This window comes from Helicoverpa armigera, chromosome 8, assembly GCF_030705265.1.
Source record: "Helicoverpa armigera isolate CAAS_96S chromosome 8, ASM3070526v1, whole genome shotgun sequence".
NCBI classification, from domain to species: domain Eukaryota; kingdom Metazoa; phylum Arthropoda; class Insecta; order Lepidoptera; family Noctuidae; genus Helicoverpa; species Helicoverpa armigera.
Genome location: NC_087127.1, coordinates 4,387,332 through 4,415,119, shown reverse-complemented (window position 1 = coordinate 4,415,119; position 27,788 = coordinate 4,387,332). Strand labels below are relative to the sequence as shown.

Sequence of the window (27,788 nt, the reverse complement as noted above, 5' to 3'; positions counted from 1 at the left end):
TGACAGCCAGAAAAAGAAGAAAACAGTATCCATAGCTACGGTTACCATGGTTACCAAACTTTGTTAATTTGATCTGAAAGTTGTGATCAACACAAGTGGAACAATATTTTATTTTGGAAATAAATAAATACTTAGTAATAAACATGGACGCTCCGTCTGCTACTGGGACCATACAGTCCACATCTACATACTCTGACAGTTCTAAAACCAGCAGCAGGTCAGCTGCAAGCGCTGAAAGGGATAAAGAAATGGACTTGACGAAAGACAATGGTTAGTAGACTTTCTCATGAAGAATAATAATAGGTATTATGCAATCCCTGAGGGTTGCCACCTTGTCTGGATGTTAAATAATAAATCATACTATTCAAAAGTAACTAATAGCAAAGTCTGTGTTATGGGTAACAAGACACACATTTTGTGACTAAAGTTCCTGCAGGTGATAGGCACGCTCAACAAATTCCAGCATAGTACTTACTACGTAACATCACAGATTACTTAATACTAACTTCGGTAACATACTTAACCATAGGTACTGTTCATTCCAGCGGCTTCACCAATCGACCTGGAGTGCAGTATACAATGCGAGCGCATCACGAAGATCCTAGACGAAGCCATCTACAAATGCAAGCTAGCAATCTGCTTACCAGACCTTGTCCAGGAATATCGAACCTTGAACAATGTCTTAAGCCCAGCCCATATGGACGACCTGATCTTTATCTTCGAGCAGTATGATAACCCTCTGTTTTCTGCCAGTCTCTTGAATGTAGCTGTCATGGAAGATTTGAAAGCTGTAAGTATCACTAAACCTTGCTGTACCGTTGGTCATTTATCTAGACTGTTCTCGTTTTTTAATAAAACACTTGAATGAATACGACCAAAATTAATGATTCTTGTTTCCAGGGTGATTTATCGCTGAAAAACCGCCTGAACCCTGAACTCGGTCACTTGCTCTACATAATGAACAGTTATCCTGAGCTCAGGCCAAAGATTGATGAAATGATCGCCAAGGTAAGATTGAGAATGAATTGTAAGTTCTAAACTTTTTTTTCGGATTACATACTGAAATATGCTGTCTCTTTTCTACCTCTTTACTTATCTAACGATCCTGTTAAGTTTTTGCCTAAGGAAATACAACGAATCCTCTAATTTTGTCAATTCATTCCAGATAAGAGATGATGAAGATAATGCCGTAAGTTAACTATTTCTATTTTATGTTTTTTTGTGAATAAAGTTATAGGTACTTAATTCTCAAAGCTTTGCGACGAATAGGTTATTGATAATAATTTACGATTCTAGATATCTGCCATAACACCCGGATACGAGTTTCTTCTGGAATTCGAACATTTTAGAGAGCTAATGGTGAAGCAGATGGAGACCACGGCCGCAGAGGAACTATCTGCTAAGATAAACACGAGAAAATTGGAATCTTCTAACGAGCGTCTCATTGCAAATATCAAAGGTAAGAGAGCTCCAGAGAAAATTATATTCATTCGTTCTTTTTTGTATTTATTAGTGCAATTATTGTAAGCCAATGTAAATCAAACACTAATTTTAATCATTCTTATTTCTCAGAATACTCAGCTACCTTAAAAGACGAGACTGAGCGCTTCGAGCAGACCATGGCGTTGAAAGCAGAAATTATCGCGAAGTTGGAGCATGAACTAGTTCTACTCAGCCATGATGCTACTGTTAAGCTTAAAAAGAAGATGTAAGGAGTGTCTATTTACGAAGGTTCTTTCAAAATGTAGAAATCTTTAAGCTAATATTAGTTTTGTTTAGTTTGGATTCAGAACGTCAGATGGTACTGGCGACTCGGACTCATGCAGTCAAGAATGAGATGTTGAAAGAAGAGGAGGTGGAGAGTCGGGAAGCTTACGAACAGCTGTTGCGAAATCACCTCATTGAAGAAAAGAATCAGAGAGCACGACGGTAATATTACTTTCCTTTGGGGGACATTCTTTTCTAGAGCCAATAGGCAAAAGCGTATGTAGGATTTAGATGTATCTATAGAAGGGTTACTTAGCAACGCTTCATATTAAGTGATATTACTATAACATTGCCAATGATACTTTAGAAAATAACGCTAATTAGCATTTTAAATACAAAGATTCAAAGTGGAAACCCAGTTGCTGTCATGGCTGCAGAAGTATGACCTCGAGATGAGTGACAAGCAGGTAGAATTCGACGAGTTTTCGCAGAAGTATGATGAAGAAGTGGAAAAATGTGAGGAGTTGGAGGTTTGTGGTTTTCCTTTACGATCATTAAGTTTTTGAGGGAAAGATGATATCAAAAGTTTATATAATTAATTCGTTTCCATTTTTTGTTAAGTTATAAAAGCCTTTTATATAATTTAAGTGTGTGTTCAAAAGAGATGTTTCAAATCCGGCCCACTATATAAAGAAAAGAATATCAGAAAAATCCAAGGAATTCGGCAAAAATACAGATAAATTGCTTAAATGCATACTTTTTCATACAATTTTTTTATTTATCAATGAGTTTCAACATTGACTTTCAATATGGCGTCTTGCTAATTCAGAAACTATGTGACCAAAAATTACAGTAGGAAGATGGTAGGAAGCCATAGATTTAAGACAAATAAACATGTCAAACGTCATTGATCAATCACCACCCGCGTATAAAAGAGTATGCCGGTGCTCCATACATCTCCTTTAGTTTTAAAATCTGGTAAAATGGGTCTTTTATGGAATAATTTTTCAACCAACAGAAAAAACTGGCAGAACAAGACGTCGAGTACATACCGCTGATGGCCGAGCGTGAAGCGGAATACCACCAGGAGATGACGGAGAAGATGAACAAGTTCCTGATGGATCACGCCGCGAGAGTCATACAGCACGCATGGAAAGAAGTGCTCGCCAACCGAGCCGAGAAGAAGAAGGTAAGGATTTCAATATATGTATAGTGAACGAAGAAAAAACTCCGTTTCAATAATTGCTTCCATAAATACTGGCTAATCTTGTTATAGTTATTTAAAAAATATCAGAAGATAGGCACATAAAGTTTATACATAAATCTACAGTTTTGGCTCGTCTTCTGCCATGAAACGCTGGTTGCAGACGACGATGTCCCATTTTTTTTCAAAAGTTTTGTTACTTAAACGTTCATACGTAATCATATTCTTTTTCATGCAGCTTAAAGGGAAGGCTAAAAAAGGAAAGAAGAAAGCTTAAAGAATATACTAAGTATATCCTTAACCTACCAAACTCTTATTGCCCCAAATCTACTCCTCATTTATTATTATTCACGTCTTCATCTATTTAAGTGCGCAAAACAAATATTAAGAAATAATTTGATCCTATCAGATTAATATTAACACTGGTGGCTCGTTGTGTGGATTCCACTACGAGAGTGTTAACTTTATAAATATGTTAATCTCTACACTTTCTATATATTACACAAGGGAACAAGATTTTTGTTGCACGAAATAAACTCTTTTGCAAAAAAAGCGGGCACCTATGCGAAATCTTAGTATTAAGGACTTTACGTGTATTTCAAAGGGGTTTAATGATTGTAGTATATTTCTAGCATCAAAAGGGTTAGCCAAGCATGCGTGAGAGTGTATTCTAAATTTGAATTTTCTACAATTGCTTAGAAATTGGTTAAACCTTGTTTTGGACTAATTGCTGGCAGAAAGTTCGTCGGTGTTTTGAAAAGTTTTTGAAGTGATTTTCAGAAAAATTATAATGCAGTTTTAATTAATGATTAATGTACCTTTTTGTTAGATCAAAACATTTTTGAAAAACTATGCGTATTTGATAAAATTTTCACCTGCTCTAAACGGGCTATACTGATGATTGATGACAATGTTAAGAGTTTCGGTATTTTAGTGTAAAGCGTTCTATTGTTTAGATATTGTACCCACGTGTTTTAAAATATCGCTTTTTCATAATTAAACACTATTTAGGGGAGCATCCGTACTTTGGGCTACGACAAAACCAATTTAAAGTAAGCAGTGCCGATCACAACTCGTCTCCTATCAGACTTTGACATTTTTAAAAGTCTTGAAATTCTACAAAATACAGAAAATAGCGCATAGACTATGAGCACGAGGTCTTAAGGCCTCGTAATCACTGATTTTTAAATAACCTTGCCTCTTGGGAAACCCCGTAGACCTCTGAAGATCTATGAGTCTGAGCGTTCAAAGAGCGGGTTTTCATCCCAGGGACATTTTATTAAGTAAACATGTTTGCTCCGAGGTTTTCTGGTATCTACAGCACTTTCCTGCTTAAATCATAACAATAATTCGCAAACTGGTATTTTTTTAAGAAACATACGTTTGGCCAATAATAAGGAATTCATGACTCCCTTTCAGCTAAATCATCGTTTAGTAAACCGACACCTATGGAGTTATCGAGAGCTTCAACGCGGCAATAATTTGACTTTTTGGATAGCTTTGACCCTCCTCGTCATTTTTCATATGGTTAATTTAACATTTACAACAAAATTTGGTATTTTTTAGATGTCAAAGTCTGATAGGAGACGAGTTGTAAACGGCATTGCTAACTTTAAATTGGCTTTGTCGCAGCCCAAAGTACGGATACTCCTCTAAATAGTGTTTAATTATGAAGAAGGGATATTTTAAACCGCGTGGGTACAATATCTGAACAATAGAACGCTTTACACTAAAATACCGAAACTCGTAACATTGCCGTCAATCATCAGCATAGACCGTTTAGAGCAGGTGAACATTTTATCAAATACGCGTAGTTTTTTAAAAATGTTTTGATGTAACAGGAAGGTACATTAATCATTAATAAAAATTGCATTATCAGTTTTCTGAAAATCACGTCAAAAACTTTTCAAAAGGACCACGAACTTTCTACCAAGAATTAGTCCAAAACAACGTGTAACCAGTTTCTTAGCAAATCTACAAAATTCAAATTTAGAATACACCCTCACGCGTGCTTGGCTAACCCTTTTGATGCTAGTAACAGACTACAGTTATTAAAACCCTTTGAAATACACGTGAAGTCCTTAAAACCTAGATTTCGCATAGGTGCCCGTTTTTTTTGCAAAAGAGTGTATTACGACTAATATTGCATACTTTTGGGCTCCTAATTGAAGATCTGAAGTCAGAATTTCTGTATCAGTTTTAGTTTTTGAGATATCAACAAAACGTGATTTTCAAGGAAAACACAATTTTATTAACAAAAAACAGCAGAAGAACAACAATTAAGCATCAAAAAACTTTCTTTTATAAGATTTTCTGGCTTGATTCGGTTCACTAGGGCTGTCTTTAATGCTGCAACAGTAGTTCGCCATCATGTTGACATTCTAATGACCCTGGGACCGCTTTTCCATAGTCCGAATATATATTGATGGAACCGTTCGCCTTGTTCTTCACTGAGATCACATAGATTTTCAGGGAAATGGTCGAAATGGCTAAGGAAGAAGTATACATTGATGCTCATATTACAACCAAGCCGACAACATCTGTTCAAAGTGATTTGAATAAGCTTTCATCCTTTTTGTTTGATAGAAAATTTTGTGCAATCCAAACGAATTCGTTTCAGACATTTTTTTCGATATTGGTCATGTAGTTATGAAACTTACACTTATATCAACCACCTTATTTGTCGACCATCAGAAATTCCGGCTTTTAGTTTCTCTATACTCAAATTATGGGACTTTTTAGATATGTATTGAGCATTTTTGTTCAGAGCTTTTACAAATTGTTTCATGAGCCCAAGTTTGATGTGCAAAGGTGGTAGCACCTTTATTAAAGTAAAGTAGTAGATGACAAGTTGGGGTAAATCCATTTGGACCGTTTTTTTTTTGTTAGTACCGTTCATATCAACCACGCAGAAAAACTACCTAATGATTCGAGGGTTCTCGCTAGATCATCGGTGTTTGTTACTTGAAATGGGGTCTTTTCTTATTTTTCCATAACCTTAAAGACTCGACGCATGTTTTACATACCATTTTAGACACCCAGTAGGTACCTGTCGCAGGTGTTCAAAGAAAATCCGAAGAACTCAAAGTACACCCGTTTCAAGAACTCCAACACGCTTGGTCTACAATCTTTAAATGTATATTCACCACAAATATTACAGAAATAGTTAGTATAATTTTTACAATTATTTTGCAACATAGAAATACTAAAAATTATGTACTTTTAAAATAAAATGCTCTGTTTTATGAAATTTAAGTGTAACTAGTTCGAAAATACGGTCAACAGCCGTATCTCAAAAACTAAAGCTGTTAGAAAAAAAATTTGGGTAGATTTGAAATCAGCGACCTCGAATTATAGTAAACAAAAGTCATAAAATTTCATGCAACAAAAAAAAAGTCTTATTTTGTTCCCTTGTGTTATTGAAGAGGGATCCGTAAACTTCCATATCCTTTATTCCCCGATCCTGAATCCCAATCCTCTCTTCCAGTTAAGAAAATTAATGAAGAAGATGCAAGCTGCAGCACCACCAACGGAGTTGTTGAAAGGAAAGAAGAAATAGTTTGTAGTTTTAATTTTAATGTCATACGTCGATACGTAGGCAAACTTATACTTATTGTTTATTTTTATGTTATTGTTATATGTTATTTATTTATTGTGGAAATAAAACGATCTCTTGATAAGCAAGACATGAATTTTATTTACTTAAATAAAACATTCTGCTGTAATTAGAGACTAATTGCCATGTTCGAAATTGCAGTAGTAGTCAATGTCACCATACAGGGCACTTGTTACACAGAAAATGAGAGACCTGTCTCTACCTGTTGTATAGAAGAAAGTTCTCGATGGGACAGTCATAAATTAACAGTTTTTGCTTTCGACTTGAAGTCCTATTAAAAAGATATAACTTTTAAGGTATAAATATAATACATAGAAGAGGATTCGCACATGCTAGAGGTAAGCGAAACATCCAGCTAGATTTTAAAACTAGGTATTGTTTTTTTTATATTCGGAAGTATATGTATCTATTATGCTATTGACACATACATAACTCTTTACAAGCTCTTAGAGTACATACAGACCCCATATTAATACTATTTAGATAGAACAGCACAAGAGTCCGTAAGGGTCATAACATCTTCATTTGATATAACCATCTCAATGGCTCTACTAAGCTAATAATTTTACTCTAACATACAAAAGTCGGTACAAATATTGATTTTCAGATTCCCAAGCAGTAGGTATATAACGTTTTATGAGGATATGATAAATAATGATGGTCATGCTGCACAATTTTATTTGGTAGACTCCTTATCAGATCATAATTTCTCTTCATCATCGAGGATCTTCAGATGCCGTATGGCTCTCACGTCGATGAGGGTGTCGGAAGAACTCTTGGTGGTCGGGATGAAGGATAGCGCCCGTCGTGCCCTTTCACCATTGCGAAGTACTGGATTCAGATCCTGGATAAAACGAATACATCATATAATAGAGATTTTACCAAGGACTGTTTCTCACATTTCCAACCAAATTAACGAAAGAAAGAGTTGCCTGTTGCATGCCTATAATCATCTCTAATTTCACCCTTCTCCACGTCTTTCAGCTTTGGCTATTTTAAAGTTAGATTACAACAAGGATTCGTATTCGTAATGTCATAAGTCAAGGTATTTTTATCGGATAACTTACTCTTAGTTGTACTTGCAATGCATTAGCTGTGAGTTCAGTCTTAGAGATTTTATCTTGAGCTGCTTTGAGTTCAGCGTCCAGCCGTTGTTTCTCTTCTTCTAGCTCTTTTAGACGTTTTTCTGCTTCTGGAAAGTTAGTGATTTTTATTACAACTCAGGACTTTTGAAAAACAGTAATTTAGTTTTCAGTTTAGACTTTAAGACAGATGAACAGTGTTATCTAAAGAAATCCTTTCATTTGTATATCAATACGAGTCAAATATGATGTCAAGAGAAGAAAAGGAGGAGTGCTATTATGTACCTTTATACTGTGTTTCTTTTTGAGCCTGTAACATTTCAAATTGTTGTCGTTTTAATCGCTCCTCCTCAAGCATTTTGTTCTGTTCTTCTTGAAGTCTTTCCAATTCTTCTCGCCTCTCCCATTCTTCCGCTAATACCCTAAAATGTAATTCGTACAATTAACAAATATTTCAAAATCTCTTCTAAATATTAAATATCTTGTATAAGAAATCCCATAATAGTGAGTACTATTATTTAAAATTAGTTTGGCAACTTACCTAGCTTGTAATGCTCTAACAATTTCTTCATCCCTCTTAGCTTGTGTTTCCTCTTGTAATAGTTTCTCTAGTTCAACTTGTGCGTGTTTCAATTCTTCTAGCTTTTTGTTGTCTTGTTGTGCTAATTCCACCAATTCCTGAAAAGTGAAGTGTTCGGGTCATTTGAAGTAGAAAAATATGCTCAGATTTGATAAATATTTCGATAGGGAGGCTATTGGGTACTTTTTATCCGGGTGCAGGGTTATTCGAGCGAGGCGCTTCGATTAGCAGTAGTGCAATATAAAAACATAAAGTACCTGTGCTTGTGCTTCAGCAGCGAGCCTAGCTTTGACCTCATGCTGCAGTCTCGCTCTCGTCTCGCGCACTTCTCTCTCCCGCCTGGCTCCAGCACCGCGTCTGATGGCTCGAGCGCGGCGCTGGTAGCCTTCTACACCGCCTGATACGGCTGCTGCCTGACGTAATGCTGATATCCATTGTAGACGACTCCTAGGGAAATAATAGTAAATAAAAAATGATACAATGCCCCCAAATCTATATAAATAAAAATATATGTGGACCCTGGACAAGGTTCGTTCATTTCTTTTCGTGGTTACAGCGTGTGTGGGTGAAGAGAACTCATATCCATGTAAGAGAAAATGCCATGCAATAAGAATACAAACAAAATGAAACCTAGTCACCGTTCTAACTAGGGAGAAAAACCAAAAATCAACGTCTTCGAGCTATAAACAGAAAATTACATTAGTACATACTTGTGATCCTGAGTGCCAAACTCAAACGTTCTATCAGGCGTGATGAGCTGGAACCGCTGTATCTTGCCTTCTCCCGCAGCTGCCTCCACGGAGCAGTACTCGTCAATGACGACACGACCGCACTGTTCCTTCTGAGAGGAGCTCTTGTAGTAGGTGAGGGCACAAGGCTGTAGCACGCACCAGTACTCACGCATGGTGGGCAGGAGGTAGCCTCGCTTGAAGAGATAACCCTGGGAAATTGGGTTAAGGGTCACTCCAACAAATAATTTTATTCATTTCTGTCAAGTCATGAGTGGTCGCAGCCGAAAGACGACCACTGCTGGACAATGGCCTCCCCCAATTTGGGAAGATTTGCCCATAGTCAAAGCGGTGGGCACGAGTTTTGGTGAGAGCTGGTGAATAAGTACAGTCAATTAAATGGGTGTTTTATTTTTTTCAGGACATTATTTACCTTCTTAATAATATCTTCAATAAATACATCGTATATCTCATCGACGGCTTCGACTAGAGCCTCTGAATGTAGTTGCTGGTCTCCGCAGTATTTAGCTTCTAAGACGGCAAGGAATGCGGCCCACTTGAAGTGGCCTATTGAGGAGCCTAGGGCTTCCCAGTCTGCAGTATCCCAGCGGACTCCAAGGCAGTGGACTAGTTGTTCAGCTACGAGACCTGCTTCTGAAGGTTGGAGCACCACCTGGTTCAAGAGGTTACATTAATATAGTATAATGGAGTTAACTTGTTAACAAAATTCGATTTTACAGCCCCTAGTCGTGCCTACATCTGAGTTCTAATTTATTCTAGAACTGGGATAGGGGTTTTCTTAGTACTAAAGTAATTTTCTTAATGGAAAAACAGTAGGCATCTAGTCTTTTTCATACATAAAGTAAGTACATCGTTGCAGATATAAATCTATATGTAACTATGTAAACGTCGTTTGAAATTACAATACCTACAAACGGATAATTTTCGCGTCCGTTTCAAAGATTTCAAAATCGACTTGACAAACAATCTGAAAACGAGTGAAAGTGAAAGGAGTTACACAAGTATTTTTGAAATGACAAGTGTTATGAAACTACTTATTGCGGAATTGAAATCTACATCTACACACGAATAAGTTTTAATATTAATGGCGCGAAATAAATTACTTTTAATATGAGTTAATATGGATTTTTATCAGGAGTGTGGGTGTTAATTGATGGACCAATTAGTTTTTAATGTACTCGTAAGATATAATGATGGATCGAGAAGCCACTATAGTGTCCATACAACAATTACTGATTCTCAAGATCTGACAGTCCCAATTAAGTTCGAAGTCACAGCCATACTGTACATTTTAACCTTTTTTATTGACCTAGCAATCGTTAACACTTAATAAAAATTACAAAACCGAGCTAAAACAATACTTTTGTGCAGCAACTTCTTAATGTTGAAATTCAAATAAGAAACTTATAGGTGCCGATTTAAAGATAAAAGCAGGGCATTGTTCGAAGTACAAATGAGAGTAATTAATACGAGTACCTACAACACAAGATGTGTTGGATGGTGAATGACCTATTTGTAATACCCGTAACTTAAGGTAGCGATTACATTGTTTAAGCGGCAGCGATTTCGCTGTCATATTGTGTATTGAGTAATTACAATTTTTTGTAAATATTATATTGACATTGGGACCAACAATTAAGAAATACATATTTACAAAACAAATAATAATGATTCCCATATTTGTTGACTGTAATGAGAGTTGCTTGTTCTTATATTTAGAGTCGTTATCGTCTTCCTTTTGTTAATATGACAACAGGCCTAAACATCGGAGATAACACATTGTACCTACAGCAACAAACAACATGTGGTCAGCACATTTCTGTAATGATGGGTGAAATTAAAATGAAATGTGCTGTTAAAAAAAATACTCTAATGTAGCACTAAGTACAGTGGCTTTCATTCATTGCTTGTATTCAATATTTAAAGTGTAAAGCTTTTGAAGTCGGTAATTTGTTGAAATATAGGAAATGCCCAGGACCAAATAAAAATAACTTGTACTTGGGTCAATAATTTGACTTTGCTTTATACAGGAAAGTAATAAAATTGTGTGTTAACATTTTATTGCACTCATTAAATTTTTATATCACCTCCACTTGCAAAGTTCAAAAATCCGATGGTCATTTTGTGTATTAAAAAAAAAATAAAAAAAAAACATTTATACTTACAATGTCATTGGAGTGTCACATTTCAGAAATCCAAAAGTACTCAGTTACATTGACAAAAGTTGTTAAACCACAAGTTCTTTAGATTTAGAGATTCACATGACAGAGGTATGAATAGAGTGAAATTTTTGGATAAGGGCACAGAATTGAGGTCGATATCTCAGTTGGTACTTGACGATATTACTTATGGTTAATACTCACGACATAATGATTGGCGTCATCTGCATCTTGCACGAGGTCTCCCAGCAAGCAGAAGATCCTGAAGAGTTTGAAAACGGAGTCATCACTGAACACGCTCTTATCTCGGCCGAGTAGACTCTTGCGGCAGACTAGCCAGCACACCTAGACAATGGAATAAAAACGAAATTAACAAAAAATAAGCAAGATTAACGCTACTGAAGAGGTGCATCAATCTATCTAGTTTCTCTTATTATAATTAGAGAAACTAGAATCCTATGAAGGATAATCACCCTTCATAGGATCGGCGAAGCATGTTTTCTTGTCGTACACATTTACAACTGCAGTTCTGCAAGGATCTGACAAGTTAAAATCTATTCTTCTAGCTATAATGTAATGGGCAGTCTTATAATTCTAATCAACATAGATAAGTATCATGGACAAATAAAGCATTTTGATGACACTAGAAGTATTAATATAGGTTTCCTGTTATTTTAAGTTGTTGATATTTAGCCTTACATAACGTTACCTGCTAAATTGAAAAGTGACATCAGTGTCGACCACTTAACTGTACATATTACGGAATAACAGAGTCATTAGTATGTCGCTGAGTCTAGACTTTGAGAATGGTTACACATTAATTGCTTAAACTAATGACCTAAAACAATGTTAGATAAAACTCATCTTTTACAAATAAAAATACAACTTGCTAGCAACTTCTATTCGCCAAAGTTCGTTCGAATTACTTTCATATTTTTTAATCGATCAACATTATTTTATATGATTCTATTATCATCATCTAAGGGCACATTAGCTCAATGGGGCCCATATTAGTCATTCAGTCATCACTGACCAGCTGCCCTAAATTGTACGAGTAAGTGCGCTGTGCAATTTCTCAATAGTTTTCAAATACCTAACTCTATACCCAGATAGAGCACGTTCGATTCTCCTGTGTCAGTGGGTTGCATGTAATTACAAACGTTTAACATATGATAGGCTCTGACTCGTCGCGACCTACTTACACAGCTGTACAAAGAACCATGGTGACAAAGTTGCCAAGTTAATTCAATAAGTAATTTCGAATTAAGTGAAGACAATGGCTGGTTTTGGCAAGTTGCCTGTGCCCTGTTAAAAGAAGTACCTATTGTTCGTATGAGTCTTACGCTGAGTTTGTAGCTTTCTGTATATTCCGAAATACCGAGGAATACTCACGTATTTCATTTAGATAGGAGACATATGTTCACAATTTATTACTTTTCGGTATTTTCGTAACAATTCTGAGCGCTATACTTATCGTATTTTTTCAGACAAGGTATCGATTTCTTAGATTTTCAGCAAAATAACCAAGTGTCGACAACACACGATTACTCATTACCGGAAAACTACCTCGTACGAAATAAATATCAATTTTCTATGACTGATACGATTACGTCTATCCCTGGTCAGAGACAAACAGAATATTATTAGCTTTTTGGCCGGGTGGACGAAATTGGGGAGGTGTAGAGACGGGCAAGTATTTTCTAAGTAAACAGTGGAACATACCAGAGTATAACACGCTCCAGACAAGTTTAGCGGAAATCAATACCGTGGTAGCCGTTCCGAGAACCTAGACACTCGAGAAATATGTTTGCCGACTGCATTGTACAGATGCTAGTCTAGTGACTCTTGTGCGCTTACAAGACTGTTTGTTTTGCCGAGAAATGCGGAATTCCAAACAAGACGTTTGAAAGCTACTCTGTGAGAATTCCAGTTCTAAAAATAAAAAGAAATAAGTATACATTTGGAAAGTCAAAAAAGGGATCGTCAGAAAACGCAAGAAAAACTTGTACCGGTTGAATTAAGTACCTACACCGAGTTTTTGTAAGCTCCGTTGAATTCCACTTGACAATAATTGGAAACCGTATCATTCAATAACTTATTGGATTCGTTCAGCCAAGTAGAAATCCGGTATAAAGTTCACCATTGAAAAACTTGAAAGATTGGACTATACATTACTTTGTCGGACAGGCCATTAGTTAATAGATTGTTTAATAACTGATTGCGTAGTGTACTTGTCTATCATATTTAAATAGTTGTGAGACCAATCTGAGGTCATCAAGACGGACTACATATTTTCTTGGTTACTAATCTTCACCTATGCAAGTTTTTTGTAGCTAGTTGCCAAATAAATACACTGCCCGTTTTAAGTTTCATATCAATCAGATGCGTGACCGTATAGCAAAAAAGTGTCGTATCAGCCGAAGTTTGGATGTACTCATCTAACAATTTAGAGGAAATAATTGTGTCTCACCGTGATTCATGTTTTTATCTTATTCGCTTTGGATTTACGGAGAACACATAATAAAGCAAACAATGGTTTAGCTTAAGGAATCCTTATGTCTTTTAGGTTTGAAAAGAGATTGAGTGCTTTAACCCAAATGGCCACATCCCACTAATTGACCTGTGTGTCAAGAAAGCAGGCACGCAAAGTCACGCAAACTAGGGTGGGTTAGATGGGTCATTAGTTTCCTACGGAGGCATCAATTCATTGTAGGGCACTTAATGAAGGTCAATCAAGAGAACTGCGGATGAAAATAATATATTAGAAAATGTTTTCGCAGGATGAATATCTTCGTACGTCATAGTGCCTCTTCTGAAAATTCCAGACAGGTTTCTTAACATCAAGAAAAAAATCTTAAATGCTTCAGAAAATAAGCAAAGCCAAATATACATTCAATTTGATGTGTAGCAATCGTATACTTTCGAAGCAAATTCGCCCGGCTCGAAGTCTATCTGTCTATTAAGTTCGAATGTTCGAGAACAATTTCGCCCACCCCCGACTTTATCGCACGACGAAGTCGAGGCAAATCTAATATATTTATTTTATTGGAACGCCTACAGTTTCGTATTTATTACAGAAATTTTAGCGTCTCTTCTTTCTATTATTTTCTTTTGGTCAATGGATACAGCTTTTCTCTATTTTATTCGAGTTGGAGAATTGAGTTTAGGGAATGTAATCGTGGATATTTACATAATAATCAAACTTCTGTCCAAATGAACAGACAGAACAGTCATTTGTCAGAAATAAAATCCATAATGGACTGCATGTGGATGGATATAGAGGAAGAGGACGACCACAGAACGGTGGATGGGGTGTATGTAATGAAGTGAAATGTTATGGCGTCAGATAATAGGGTATGGAGAAGAAGACATTCTGCAATACATCGGGGTAAGGATAGGCCAATGAGAATGATAATACTGAACTGGAAAAATAACTAATCTGTATCCACTGTGATCCCATTCTACACAACATTTAAAGATTTATTTCAGGCTTATTATTGACTTCAAAAGACATACCTCACTGATTTTCTTCTCATATTCCCTAACGATGGGCAGCGTGGTAGTCTTCGGCAGTGAGCTAAACACCTCATGCTGCAGATAGTAGCGGAATTCATCGAAGGTCAGTTCCTGTGAGGATTTGAAGTGGTCCAGCCCCTTCTCTACTCCATACAGGTCTAGAAGAGTTCCAATGTTAGCTGTCAGCACCTGGAAATGGAAATCGTTGTTATGAGCATAAAGCGTAATAGAAAATATGTTTTTCCAGAAGAGTATGTGGGAGATGATTGGCATGGTATACCTACTCGAACCTACGTAGGTACGTAAATTACACGCCTAGTTAATTTAGTAATTAAGTTTTGAAGTAACTATTTTTTGGAAAATGTAAAAGGGTGAATATACTTCAGTGTTGTGACTTAATACTAAATAAGTAGTGTTATTTTAATAATTTTCCTTTTAGTAGTGTAGTTTTTATGATTCGAGGAAAAAATTACACCTATACTCAAATGTGACTAACAAATATATATTTGAGATTGAAATCATTTACTCAGACGGAATTTTGCAAAGTAGATTTATGTGTCAACCTCTTCAGCATTTATTCCATTCAAAACTTCACACAGTTGTATTTTCAATTTTCCTTTCAGTTAAACGTGCTCTCTTTGTACGCATTTCTGTTTATTTACCCTACAAAGTTAAAACAAACTCGACATACTTAGGTATATAATTTAGTGTGTGTAAGTATAACTAGAAGCATTGCAAGTATGAAGTAGCACTAACGTTGGTTTATTCACAGTTGATAACTTTACTACGAAATTAACACTGGTAACACTGGAATCATCGAGAATCGAGATATCATCGTATAATATGATTGACATTTTAAACCAAAATGCAGGGAATACCTACATTGTGTACGATTCCAATGACTAAATGCTTATAAAATGTTGAAAAAACAAAGCTAGCTAAGATTTGATAAGTGTAATTCTAACCTAAGGCTGTGCAAACACATGAAATCACGAAGTCACAAGTTGCTACCGCTGACTCACTGTTGGAGACCGCTATCAGCTAACTTGAACGCAAACTCACACGTTCTGGGTTTCATCATCAATCAATGCTTGTTTACAGAAAGTTTAGTAGGTTTAATTGCTACTACTTTTTGTTTTCTGATTCTCTTGCTTTGTTTTTAACACGCTTATATCAGCTTCATTCGTAATTATGTACTTAAGAAAATCTTGGAGTCTTAATTTGACCCATTTCCCGGTCTTCGATTAAGATGAAATTTTGCACACGCTCTGAGTTCTGATGACAATACATGACAAGCGTGATTTTAGTTTTTTAAAGTTTATATATTTTTTCAACTGATCAAAATATTTTTGCAATCAAATACATCCTACACGCAATAAAAAATTCAAAAAAATAGTCGAATGAATTTACGATCTGCATCGCTCTCTTGTAACCCAATAAAATCTGCAATAGGTAACTGCTTCAGTTTCTGGTATCAACATGAAGTAGTTAAATGATGATGCCACAATGGGCGTACCGATCCTTTGTTTGTCAAACTCATTACATGATTGACACTTTAGTAACAAGATACATGGTCTGACCTCGTAAGAAATGGTCGCATGCTATGCGTCATTTTATCATTTTATAATGTACCCAGTATACATAAATATAAGTTGTACAAAGCACTTGGTAACTGGATGTTAATACATAGTGTAGATTGTCAAGCCGCAGGATTTAATCGACATTTCAATGAGTTATTAATCCGACTATAGTGTGTATTACAACATCCATTATTGAAATAGCTTTTGAATACCTATAGATAGATGAATAAATATTTTAATACCATACCATACGTTTACCTAACTATTAATAAAACCTACTGTTTTTTCAATGTTAACGTTGTAAATAAAAATGCATCATGCACTATTTTTAGTCAGAAACTATGTAATACGAAAACTGTACGAATCTAAATGATTCCTGATTTTTTTCTATCGTGCTCACCAACAGTGACAGACAGTATGAATAACCGACTAGTTTCTATATCTGGCAATAACAGACGCTTACGTCGAATGACAAAAACGAAATAATGGATGCAATAAGTAAAGAAATACTGACATTGAAGAACTGTGGGCTAGTAAGTAGTCAGCGCTTCAAGCGATTATTCAGAAGCTTATTACTCAAACGCACTGTGATGTATCCCATGGGTGTAGGGTTTCCAATGTTTTAGTTACACGGAAAGATTGCTAGTCTATTGAATTTATCTTTTGTTTTATGAAGAAATTGTGTGATAACGACTAATAAGTACCTATACTAGTTACATTATTATGATCTTGTGATGAAATGATCCCTGAAAAGTTGCGAACCTTAGGGAAAGCCTTTATCCAGCAGAGGACGGTGACGAAGAGCGATCTCTTGCTGTTTAAGAACTCAAACCTTTTTATGACGAAAAATAGTTACGAAGCCCATTTAAATATTTCAATTGAATCATTACCGCAAAAAATATTCTCAATCCTTCAGATATTTAAAACTATTCGACTTATATAGCTACTGACACAGCCACAAAACGACATTCTGAGAAAAAATCTTACGACATTAAGTTTATACAAGTTTGGTAAACACATGGTTACCCTGAGCGGGTTCAATATCCGACGCTAACTTAGTGATTCATGCAATGTTTTGTTGTTCATCGTCCGTTGGTGAAGGATAATTCACCATTTCAATAATAAATATGGACATTGTGGTATTCGATCTCTGAAGCAGCATTGAGAATTTATCTTTAGCTAGAAGAAGCCTTTGATTTGAAAATTATTGAAGTACTTAAATGTTTATTGTTTCTGCAGTATTTTTACTCAGAACAAGATAATGCACGGACATGCTTCAATGAAAATAATAGCGATAGTATCCACTCTCTTCTTGATGTAAAGGAACCCTAGGAATTTTCATTCATCATCATCATCATCAGCCTATCGCAGTCCACTGCTGGACATAGGCCTCTCCAAGTGCACGCCACTGAGATCGATAATTTTCATTCAATAAGAGAATATTATAAGTCGATAAAGCACATAAATAGACATAGACACGTAGGTATGCTATGAGAAGTATTTCTAGAACATAAATATGTGGTAAATCAAAGATCCATAGATAAAATTTTAATTGATCTATCCATTTTGCCGGCAATTGCACAGTTGACGATTGTGGGAGTAATCGCAGTGGTGCGTCTCGCAATAGCATGAATCATAGTTATTACTACACGAATACTATGCGCTGGTAATGGTAATGGAAGTAGAATGACCTTACTCCTACACGCCTGTGAACTGTTTAGCGTAACTATCTAATCAATTGCTTTGCACAATGCTGGGGTATTAAGATTAAATCTGATAGACTTAAGACTAGTAGTATTAACTCCCGGCTTCTTTCACCTTTTTATAATTTAAATCAAAATTATAGTCAATACTCAATAACTTTATTGCATACCATAATTTGTGTACGAGCTGGTAGGCAAAATTAAAAGAAACAAATAATGGACCCTGTCGGGCACATCATTAGGTCCGCACACGTGGATCAACAAATGTATAAGCAATTTTGCTTTGACGAGAATAAACCAGTTTATTACAATGTCATTATTAAACTTTATAATTGAATTCAATAATGTGATTAATCCATAATGAATAGGTATAAGTTATCTACATCCAAGGTACGATACCTCCTTAATGTCGTTCTGAACTCTATTACTCAGAAGACTCAAATACCTACTTATCACTGTTTTCGTTGTTACTGAAATGTTTGGTAAAGAAGATAGATACCTACTTCAGGTAGGTACATAGGCACCTTATGACAATTAAGTAATCTGTGCATCAGTAAACAAACGTAACCTACTACTAGGAACGCACCTATCTTGGGACATAAGTTTCCACGCCCTTTGTGAGGTCGATGAGATAATAAAAATGTCTCATAAAATGTATGTGAAACTTACAAGAGTTAATTTTATGTTTAATCAGAGTTGGTCTCAGTTACTCTCGAGTGGTTGGTCATAGGTAGGGTCACGTCACGGTCAAACTGACTAATAAGTAGTAATAAGGCCAGCTGTTCTCTTTAGGGTCTAATATGGTCACCCGGATGTGACCTTCAGTTTTATTATTTAAATTGTAATATTAAACCAATTGTACAGAGACTTCTTTTCAGCAAGATTTTTTGCTTTTATTGTAAGCTTAGCCGACCGAGGTAAATCACCACTTATTTTAGTTCTGCTCGGCTATCAAGCCTTGATTCAAAGAATTTAAATATTATCCCAAGTCTCAATAATCTTTTCTCAACTTTATTCGAGTTAATTTTTTAAAGTCTTTTCAGGCTACCTACTCAATATTAGGCTGAAGATATAAAGCTATTTATTTATACATTATGTTTGTTTAAAAACTAAACGGATGACAAGGTTATTAGTTTCCATGAAATATGCTATGATAACTTTAAACGTTGAGTCAGTAGCGACAATCACAACTCCGGTATGCAATTTGACTTTAAAAATAGAAATATAGTGTTGACTCTAGGTAAGCTAGTTGAGTTGTTAATGTATTTAAAATGGTATAAAATTATAATACCGCAGTAGCATAAGCTTAATGGCTTAAGATAAGGTTATGGTAACACGTTCCATTAGATAAGTCCTACTGATAGCTATAAAGGGTCAATGGTAATTTGTCGGCAATCTATTGAGCGACCTTCCCTGAGCGTATACCCTTGGGAATAGATAAAAACCCTGCAAGGTTACTGAAAAAATGAGTAAGTATCGCCTAAGTTGTAAGTAGCGTGCTATGCAATTATTAAAATTTCAAACGTCTTGCACTATCACTAGGTTCTAGTATATGCATCTATGTATCTATCTTGTATGTAGGTATGTACTTACCTATATCATCTTTTTATCGTTAACCACACAGATAGAGTTAAAAATAATTAATTAATTAAATGCATTAATGTATCGTTAACAGCACGGATGCTATTAAGTGGTTAATAGCATATGTGGCATAGAATACCCATAACTACAATATGTAGCCATAATTAACGTCCAATAAAACTAGCCAGTAGCCACATTGCCTTACATTTCCAGCAATTAGGCTAATTGCAAGCAAAACCACATACATAAGTACCTATAGCCAATGTATTAAGTAGATACCTATATTTTTGTTATACGTTTGTATGTCTTGAAATCGATATTTTCAAACATCAATAGATTTCGTGTCATATAAGTAGGTTCGCTTTAAATGTCAATTTTCGCGTGAAAGTAGGCGTCCACGCTTGACATTTTCAGTAGGCAGTAATGTCAGGGCTGTCTCATAAATTGCGACTCAAAAATATTTAATTCCCAACTCACTTTCATAACTTGTAATTATCAGCAATTACTTTTTATATTTTGATCTCGATATATTAATTTTGTATTTCATTATCATTGTTAATTATAAAAGAGTAAATACTGAGGACCACACGGAAAGCCGAATGAAAAATCAATTTAAGTTAACCTACTCTGAAATTACCGTTCATCAAATTATGTAGACACTAAGGTGTGTTATGATTTTGAATTGTCACTTTCAGTAATGTTTTTATTTATGGTTTTCCTTGACTTTTCCACTTTTACGTATGTAAATACCTAATGATACATAAACCGCAAGAGATCCAGGCAAAACCCAATGAATCGTATTAAATAAAACTAAGTGGATGATATGCATGCATATGTAGGTAATGCATGCATAAGATAATTAAAACTATATCCTGTCCAGAAATATGTAAGTTGAATGAATTAGAACTAGGTATTTGTTGTGATAACTTGTTTTTGTTTGCAATGGATATCTAAATATCCGATATCATGAATCATATATGACTTACATTAGGGCTATGCTTTTCATTTGAAACTAGAGGTAGAGGAGACTTTGCTATTGCATAAAGATTGGCAAGTCTTCATGCTGGTATTGTCTGCTTTTGCTTCTTTGTGAAGAACAAGTTGATATGTATGTACGTAATTAAATGTTTCATTATAGATTCAGCGAAGATTGTAACTTTTAGATTGGTTATTAAAGTTACGACAGATAGGTTCCAAAATATGGTGGGCAGAGCAAGATAGAAAATTTTCTTTATTGATTATATTTTATTAGATCTGACAACCCTACTATTTATACTGTATCGTCGCTAAAAGGGAATGTCGTCCTTACCTTAAAGTTAAACGACGCGTGAACATGAACGTGCGCCTTCCGACATTTATTAGCAATTGAGACTCTTTTGTAATCAAATTACTATTCGCGAACAATAAAGATTTTATTTGTAGTAGTTGTACTTTAAGGTTAAAAAAAACTTTTTTGCAATAAAAAAGGAAAAAGATAAGATAACAATGCCAAAAATAACCCATTTGGTTATTTTTGTCTATCAGTGCAAGAACCTATAGGCGTTTATAAATTAGGAATATTAGTTCAAAAATACCTATGATATTTACTTTTGATACAGATCTAAGTAGTAATTGCTTACCGCAACATAAACTTATAGAAACCGATGGAGTATACGATCGCAAAACTCCGCTACCTAATTTAATTTTATTGTCACGAGGAAGTAAAGTTTACGAGCTTCGGGGGAGCTTTTATACAATTAAGAGGCAAGTTTTCTGCTGCGACGGTGTCCTACTTGGCATTGGGTCTGCCATTTTTAGCTCGTTTTTGTCTGGCAGAATTCGCCCCTCTTACTGCGCCGTAAACCTAGATTCTGGTTGTATTCCCTTTGTGTGGAATTTTTGGCAACCTTCTGCTGTGTTATCCGAAAAAAAAATTGAGAAATATTTGAGCAATTTCTACGTTGTTTCGTTATTGAAGACACATTATCCAAATATACAGGATAATTCGTTGTTTGTCTAGTAGATATTGTCAAAAATAAAATTTGGAGTCTTCTAAATTAAAGACATGTCCCCACGCAAAATTGGATTACCGAAATGTATATTTTTCCTTTAATTTATATGTTTCAAATAAAAAAACGTAGACAGGCACCACCAGTTAGCAATAATTCTACTTTACACGAAATATCAACTTAATTACTTTTGACATAATTCGTGCATTCTCGAAAGTGTCAAAAATACGTACTGGTGAAGAAAGCTACCTTTTAATGATTGTAATTATATCTTTTTGTGTGTCCTGGAATCGGTTACGGAATGACAAAAAGATTATACAGTCGTGTCAAGCATTTAGGTAACGGAAGGCTAATTAAATAGGTGTTGAGATAACTGCGTGGACTTTTAATGAACATGCTATTTGGGCAAATTTCGCGAGCTCTACTTATATTTTTTTTGAAGGTTGTCTTTTAAATTTCACAAAGACCTACCAATTACATGTAACGTACGTATTTTAATTAAAGTATATTGAAATACGTATATTTATTTAGGCAACTGCTTTATAAAAGCTACATCTAGCTATGTCTGAGTTGGGAAGAAGAAAACCTTTCTGAAACTTATTCCATTTTCTTTTTGAACTCGGCAGACACGCCTGTGCCTTCAGCGTTGTCTAGACGAGTCTTGAACTGCCCCAAAGGTCAACAGCACGAATTTAAGGGTCATACCATGAGCATGTATACCTAACCAAATTAGCCCAACAATGCATGATTAAGGAATAACGTCATCTATTTACTTTGAAATAAAATTCTTCAATGACCTTTATTATTTTTGGTTGTTGTTAGAGGACTTCATTAGGAGGATATTTCAGTCGGGATATTTTCATCCACAGGGGTCGACCCTTGGATAAGTTTTTATAACCTTTATTGACTTAGCCTCGGCCTTGAATCGTCGACGAAAATTTTCCAAGCTTCATTATGTGTACCTACAAAAATACCTACTGTTTTGTGTTTTACTTGCTAGACTGGATGATATATTTTCTTTTCATATTACGCATTTGACAAAGTTATTCTGGTTTGGTGGACATATTACTACGATAGTACGATTATAAATAGAAAATAGAGGAAATACTACGACATTTACCTAAACAATAAATGGTCTATTATGTACAATCATAATCTTATTATTTTATCAATAAAATAATTATTGTTCAAAAAGACAATAATTGTCTTTTGGTATCAGGAGATAACATACCTACGCCTCATACGGAAGATAATAAGTAGGTATTAGAAGTGAATAGAAATTAAACTAGAACAAAAAAATAACATATCTGCGTTTACGAACATATTTTTTTGTGATCATGACAAATTGGCCACTTTCAATATCGCCCACTCAAAATCCAAATAAATTGTAGGCGTAGATCAGGACCTTATTAAGTTTAGTTTCTAACAAAGCTTTCAAATCAGAATTTTGCTATTGGCTGAGGATATTTATAGCCTTTTAATATTCGTACTCGTACAAGCATTTGTCAATTTGTCCTAGAATGATCATTCACTATCACCTTTAAAAGGAAATGATTCATAGATAATGTGATTTGTATTCATTACTTGTTCTTGTTCCCTTGATGTCTACGAAGTGAATTACTAACTAAGGTTTTAGCTTTATGCCTAAGAAAAGTAAAGAAGTTGTGTTTACTTTGAAAGTCTGTTGCTAAATTATGACTATTTAAGTAGCTGGTCTTGTGGTTACATGCGCAAATGCTCAGAGTGAGGTAAGTGCCTGGGTTTGCGTACTTTTTAATTCTTTGAAGTTTTTCCTATGTATCTAAGTAATACGCCGTCTGAAAGAGCGTTTGAACCTTTAAATTCAAGTTACAGAAATTGTATTGCCTCCTTCTATGCAAATAACTGTTGTCTGAAATATGCTCAGTCGTTCATCATAATACTGAAATTATTCCAAAGAGCCTTATTACTTCTAAGCGAGACATCATCAGCGCAACTTTCGAGGTCGAAGACTTCAATAAATACTAGAGTAATCTTAATAATGGTCTAGCTAGACTAAGTAGGTACTGTGTTCATGTTCAGAAGACGACGGGGTGTCGCCTTAGTGGTACCCTTGACCTGACACATCAAATAACTGGGACAATCGCATACTTCGGAGTAATAATGCAAAGGGATATTATAAATTGCATATCAAATAAATAATTGCCTATCAATAAATACTCATCATTTATATTCTTTTTTACATCAAATAACTTACTTCACTACAAATAAACTAAATGTCTAACAAAACTCAAACTGCAGATAATTCAAAATTATACATCAATATGACATTACTTTTTTCTTATAATGCAATACAGTTAAATTTATTCTTGTACAAAAATACTACATGCAAGCATTAAATACTGACTGCACAGCAAATTTTCCATATTTCATAGCAAAATAACTATCCCAGTCGCATATAAACCAGTAAGTACAAAAAAACCTGTTCATCATATTTGTCTTAATTTTCAAGAAGCGATGCTCGGCAAATTTTATGATTATTATAAAAAAAAAATCCTGTCACATTGCATTATTTCTAAAAGCAGAACAAATTAACTGAAAAATTGAAGCTAGTAACGAAAACGAATCGCTGCAAAACCGACTCCACGTAGTCTTGTCTGCCCTACCCCTAGAGTGCAATTCAAAACCGCGTAGGCGCGGAGGGGCGAGGCGGCCTGCGAGCTGAGGCGCAGGTAGTTTTAACGCTCGCCGACGCGGCTGAAGCTGGCCGGCAGAGCCGGCCAGTAAGCCGAAGCTGCGGTGGTGAGCGTGAAAACCATCTGCGACGATAAGCTCGCATGGGACCGCCGGAGCCACGAAGCGCCGGAGCCGTGACAGAAGCCATGCTGCCATGCATTGCTGCATGTTGCATGCTTACTTCCATGTTGCATCCCTGCTTGCATGCTTCAGGCTTGTTTGCATGCTTCTTACAGGAAAATAAAAATTCCAAAACTATGCCAAAAGATGATTCTGACTATAAACATTCTGAAATATGATAGTTCTGCCTTTTAATGACTACTTATATGAAGTGCATGCCAAAAGGAAGTACTGACAATGACTAAAAAGTGCCTATTGGGCAAACAAGGAAGCGTGGACGCTTATTAATAATTCAATATATTACAATTTTGTATTTAATTTTATATTTTTTTGCTAATCTCATTATGTGGTAGGTAATTAATAAATAATAAGATGACTGTGACTAACAAAATGCTGTTTTATTCAGAAAAACTGCTGTATATAATATAAAAATAGAAGCTATATTTTTTAAAGAAAAAGAGTTAACATGTATAATGTGCGTTAAGATTGTTAGCTGTGCATTGATGAAAAAGCTTTTGCTTTAGGAAAAATCGCTGTACGCTGCGAAAATAAATTGTAGTGTGTTTAGTAATATTTTGAGTTGAATATTTTGCTGTGCAATCAGTAATTTTGATGGGAATTCGGAATCTTATTGCATAGAAAAAGGATATTTTTTGATTTGCGTTTAAATACTACCCTAATGCAAATACCTATGTACCTACGTTTGCTTATATTTTGTATGGACGTTCAAAATACAATGTTTATGTTTGTGGTTAAAAGTGTTTTGTGTAGAAATGGATACTTTATATGTGTTACAATCTTAATGTGGAATTTATGAATAGGTGATAACGTAACGATAATAAAATAGAGTTTTAATGACCGATAGGATTATCTGTTTTGTTCTAGATTAAAAAAAAACACGGACTAAAGATTAACTAATCAGGAAATAAAGATTTTAGACTTATCATAATTTAACAATACTTATAGGAAGTATAGTTTAATACTATTTTAATTTAAGGTATTTAATAAAGTAACGTGGGCAGGCTTTTAGCCTAGATAGGCAACGCAGTGTCATCCTAAGCTATGTAAGGTCATTGACCCGTTCTAGGCGCGTTAACCTTCTAAGTAAATAAATTAACACACGCGCTAATGTGTCGTATAATGTGTGTCCGTATTTGCGTAACCTATAAGTACCCATGGCATGGCAATTTTTTGACATGTGTAGAATTATATTTATAGATATGTTGGAATTTTATACGGCTAATGGACACACTCAGACACATTTAATGGATACTTAAGCCTTAGTGCAGAATTTCATTAAGTAATCATTAAATGTCTCTGAGTGCGGGGGTTAATTAGAAATAAATAAATAAAGTAAGCATTATTTTATTCGTAAGTAATTTTCTGAAAGACGATATACTATAAAAGGTACATATTCATTTCATTTTCTAATAGCATTCATGGTCAAAGATGGTTTATTTCGAAGTAGGTAGCACCACTTTTGGACGTGATTGCAATATGTAGCCTAGCCATAGTATCTTAATTAGATATGGAGGCATCATAACTTTTCTTGAGTTACAGTAAAAGAATCTCGTAAACAAATAGACAACAGATTACTCAACATAAATATTATTTTTATTTATGTACACAGTTCATAAATGTGATAAACTAATTACGTGTTTATCTACAAATATTTCAACAGTCGAATTATTGATAACAGAAGCGTGTCAATCAGCTGATATGGTTCATAAATACAATAGTTTTCTCTTCTTATTAGTGCATTGTGTTAAATAGTTTACTATTCTTTTGCGTTCCTGGTTATATGGTGCACCATGCAATCATCCTTGTATCGTTATGGTAGAGACCAAAGATATTAGTAGAGTCATCTGGTCTTTAACACTAAGTATATACAATAGGAAAAGAGCATGGGAAAATGGGAAATAATAGTTTCTTGGCTTATAGGCACACAAGTTCCACCTGCAGTGTTAGCTGCGTCTTGAATCAACTAATTCCTGCATCTGGATAAAACTGATTTACTTTGGTCTACAATTCAACTTACTGAAAGCGGTTTTGATGAAAGTCCAGCAATAGAACCTAGTTATACATCAAAATAACGCTATTTTTTATCCATGCCTATGGCGAAAATTTAAAATATTAGTACCTAAAGGTACCTAAGTAATAATAATAACTCGCTTGTTCTGCAAACGCGTGAAAGCTTTCAGCAGAATAAGGGTATATTTACATATTTTATTTATTTATTAGAAAATATACAGCTAATTACAAAACTGTAAAAGCAGTTTGACTGTGTGTACCTACCTATCCTATGACATTTCTGAGACGTTTTCCGATGGTGAGGCAGCTATTCAAGCCCCTCAAGACCAAGCCTTCTCTCCAGCGTTTTCCCAGAGAGATTAATCAATAGGTAGTAAAATAATAATCGCTATGCGAGTTATGTCGTAAACTCGTCGTAACACTACAGCATGAATCATCAGTTGTATGTAATAAAATAACAATGAACTCTGCGTAAATAAATGATTTTCTTGGAAGTTTATTGTATAAATAGCGTATTTCAATATTTTCATGTCTACCAATGTTAACGTGTAAATAATGCTTTAGTACTTACATAGAGGTAAACTATTATTTTCCTTGTTTTACTTACCTACACAAGTTTTTGGTATTTGGAGTTTGGTGAATGAAACCATTTTTTTAAATAAGATATTTTATGAAAGTTAGTGGGCACTTTTGGTCGACATTGTTCATTCTAGATTGAGTTAATTTTGAATTGTTTATTAATTAAAAAAAAATCTTTTAGGTATTAAATTAATTAACAGCCATCTGAAGCCTGAAAAAAATATAATGCGGTACTTAATTATATTTCTTACCTTTAACTTGGACTTGTGCACCAGATCTTTATTTTGCAACGAGTCGAAAGCATGCCAAATGCAATTGGTAACGTTCTTCAGCAACGTAGACATGTTTTCATTCCAAAATGTTCAGCACCACTATTTAATTACGTATTTTTCTAAAAACACAAACTTTTTAAATGGCGCGCATAGTTATCTTCAAAATAAATAAAATTCTAAAACAAACAAAACACGTTCCATTACAAAATTCAAATCACTATTCCAAATTTAAATGAAAGCGGCGCGAATTATATTATTACTTTTTTGTGACAACGATAATGGTAATGGAAGGACACACGTTCAGCCTCCGCCCGCTTAAAAACCACACTGGGCGAACGTCGTGCGATAACAAGTCAAAGGAAATTGCTCACGCGGAACGGAACTAGCTCGCCCGACAAAGTTAACTTACTTCGTACATTATGTATGATATTGATGGATGCAATGATACTGAGAATTTTAATCACATTAATGTGTTAACACAACTTAATACTCAAGTTAATTCCGTCGCATTATGAACAAGAGCTGGATTTTAGCTTTTAGAGCCGACTAAAACTTAATCTATTAAGAAATCACAGTAGAAAACTTTACTTTCTTCTAGCAAAGAAA

The 27,788-nt window shown here is 35.0% G+C and overlaps 2 protein-coding genes across 4 annotated transcripts; one reads left to right on the top strand and one right to left on the bottom strand.

Annotated features, from left to right (window-relative positions):
- The first annotated feature begins 54 nt into the window (after window positions 1–54).
- LOC110383681 (dynein regulatory complex protein 10) lies at window positions 55–6,591 on the top strand. 2 transcript variants are annotated; one of them, XM_049838311.2, is made up of 10 exons: window positions 55–270; window positions 546–790; window positions 901–1,008; window positions 1,166–1,189; window positions 1,297–1,459; window positions 1,573–1,708; window positions 1,780–1,929; window positions 2,108–2,237; window positions 2,726–2,896; window positions 3,150–3,264. In XM_049838311.2, exons 1-10 carry the CDS (start codon window positions 144–146, stop codon window positions 3,186–3,188), a joined length of 1,293 nt encoding a protein of 430 aa, XP_049694268.2. In that variant the 5' UTR covers window positions 55–143; the 3' UTR covers window positions 3,189–3,264. The 2 variants fall into 2 exon arrangements, with proteins under 2 accessions (XP_049694268.2, XP_021200157.3); XM_021344482.3 differs by lacking the exon at window positions 3,150–3,264 and adding an exon at window positions 6,399–6,591 and having other exon boundaries at window positions 56–270.
- A 596-nt stretch (window positions 6,592–7,187) lies between these two features.
- On the bottom strand, window positions 7,188–27,567 carry LOC110383680 (differentially expressed in FDCP 6). 2 transcript variants are annotated; one of them, XM_064035879.1, is made up of 11 exons: window positions 27,443–27,567; window positions 27,162–27,358; window positions 14,614–14,802; window positions 11,302–11,442; window positions 9,351–9,590; window positions 8,900–9,129; window positions 8,447–8,636; window positions 8,151–8,287; window positions 7,895–8,031; window positions 7,595–7,719; window positions 7,188–7,371 (listed from the first exon to the last, which is right to left on the bottom strand). In XM_064035879.1, the coding sequence occupies exons 2-11, from the start codon at window positions 27,252–27,254 to the stop codon at window positions 7,228–7,230; spliced, it is 1,626 nt and encodes a 541-aa protein (XP_063891949.1). In that variant the 5' UTR covers window positions 27,255–27,358; window positions 27,443–27,567; the 3' UTR covers window positions 7,188–7,227. The 2 variants fall into 2 exon arrangements, with proteins under 2 accessions (XP_063891949.1, XP_063891948.1); XM_064035878.1 differs by having other exon boundaries at window positions 27,162–27,523.
- Window positions 27,568–27,788: the final 221 nt, after the last annotated feature.

Excerpts from the sequence above, each read along its gene's own strand:
- LOC110383681 (XM_021344482.3), top strand. The coding sequence starts at position 144 with ATGGACGCTCCGTCTGCTACTGGGACCATACAGTCCACATCTACATAC. Across the intron at positions 791-900 it reads TCATGGAAGATTTGAAAGCT|GGTGATTTATCGCTGAAAAA; the intron begins GTAAGTATCACT and ends TCTTGTTTCCAG. Across the intron at positions 1,190-1,296 it reads GAGATGATGAAGATAATGCC|ATATCTGCCATAACACCCGG; the intron begins GTAAGTTAACTA and ends TTACGATTCTAG.
- LOC110383680 (XM_064035879.1), bottom strand. The coding sequence starts at position 27,254 with ATGTCTACGTTGCTGAAGAACGTTACCAATTGCATTTGGCATGCTTTC. Across the intron at positions 9,130-9,350 it reads TTGAAGATATTATTAAGAAG|GGTTATCTCTTCAAGCGAGG; the intron begins GTAAATAATGTC and ends CCAATTTCCCAG. Across the intron at positions 7,720-7,894 it reads AAAAGAAACACAGTATAAAG|AAGCAGAAAAACGTCTAAAA; the intron begins GTACATAATAGC and ends CTAACTTTCCAG.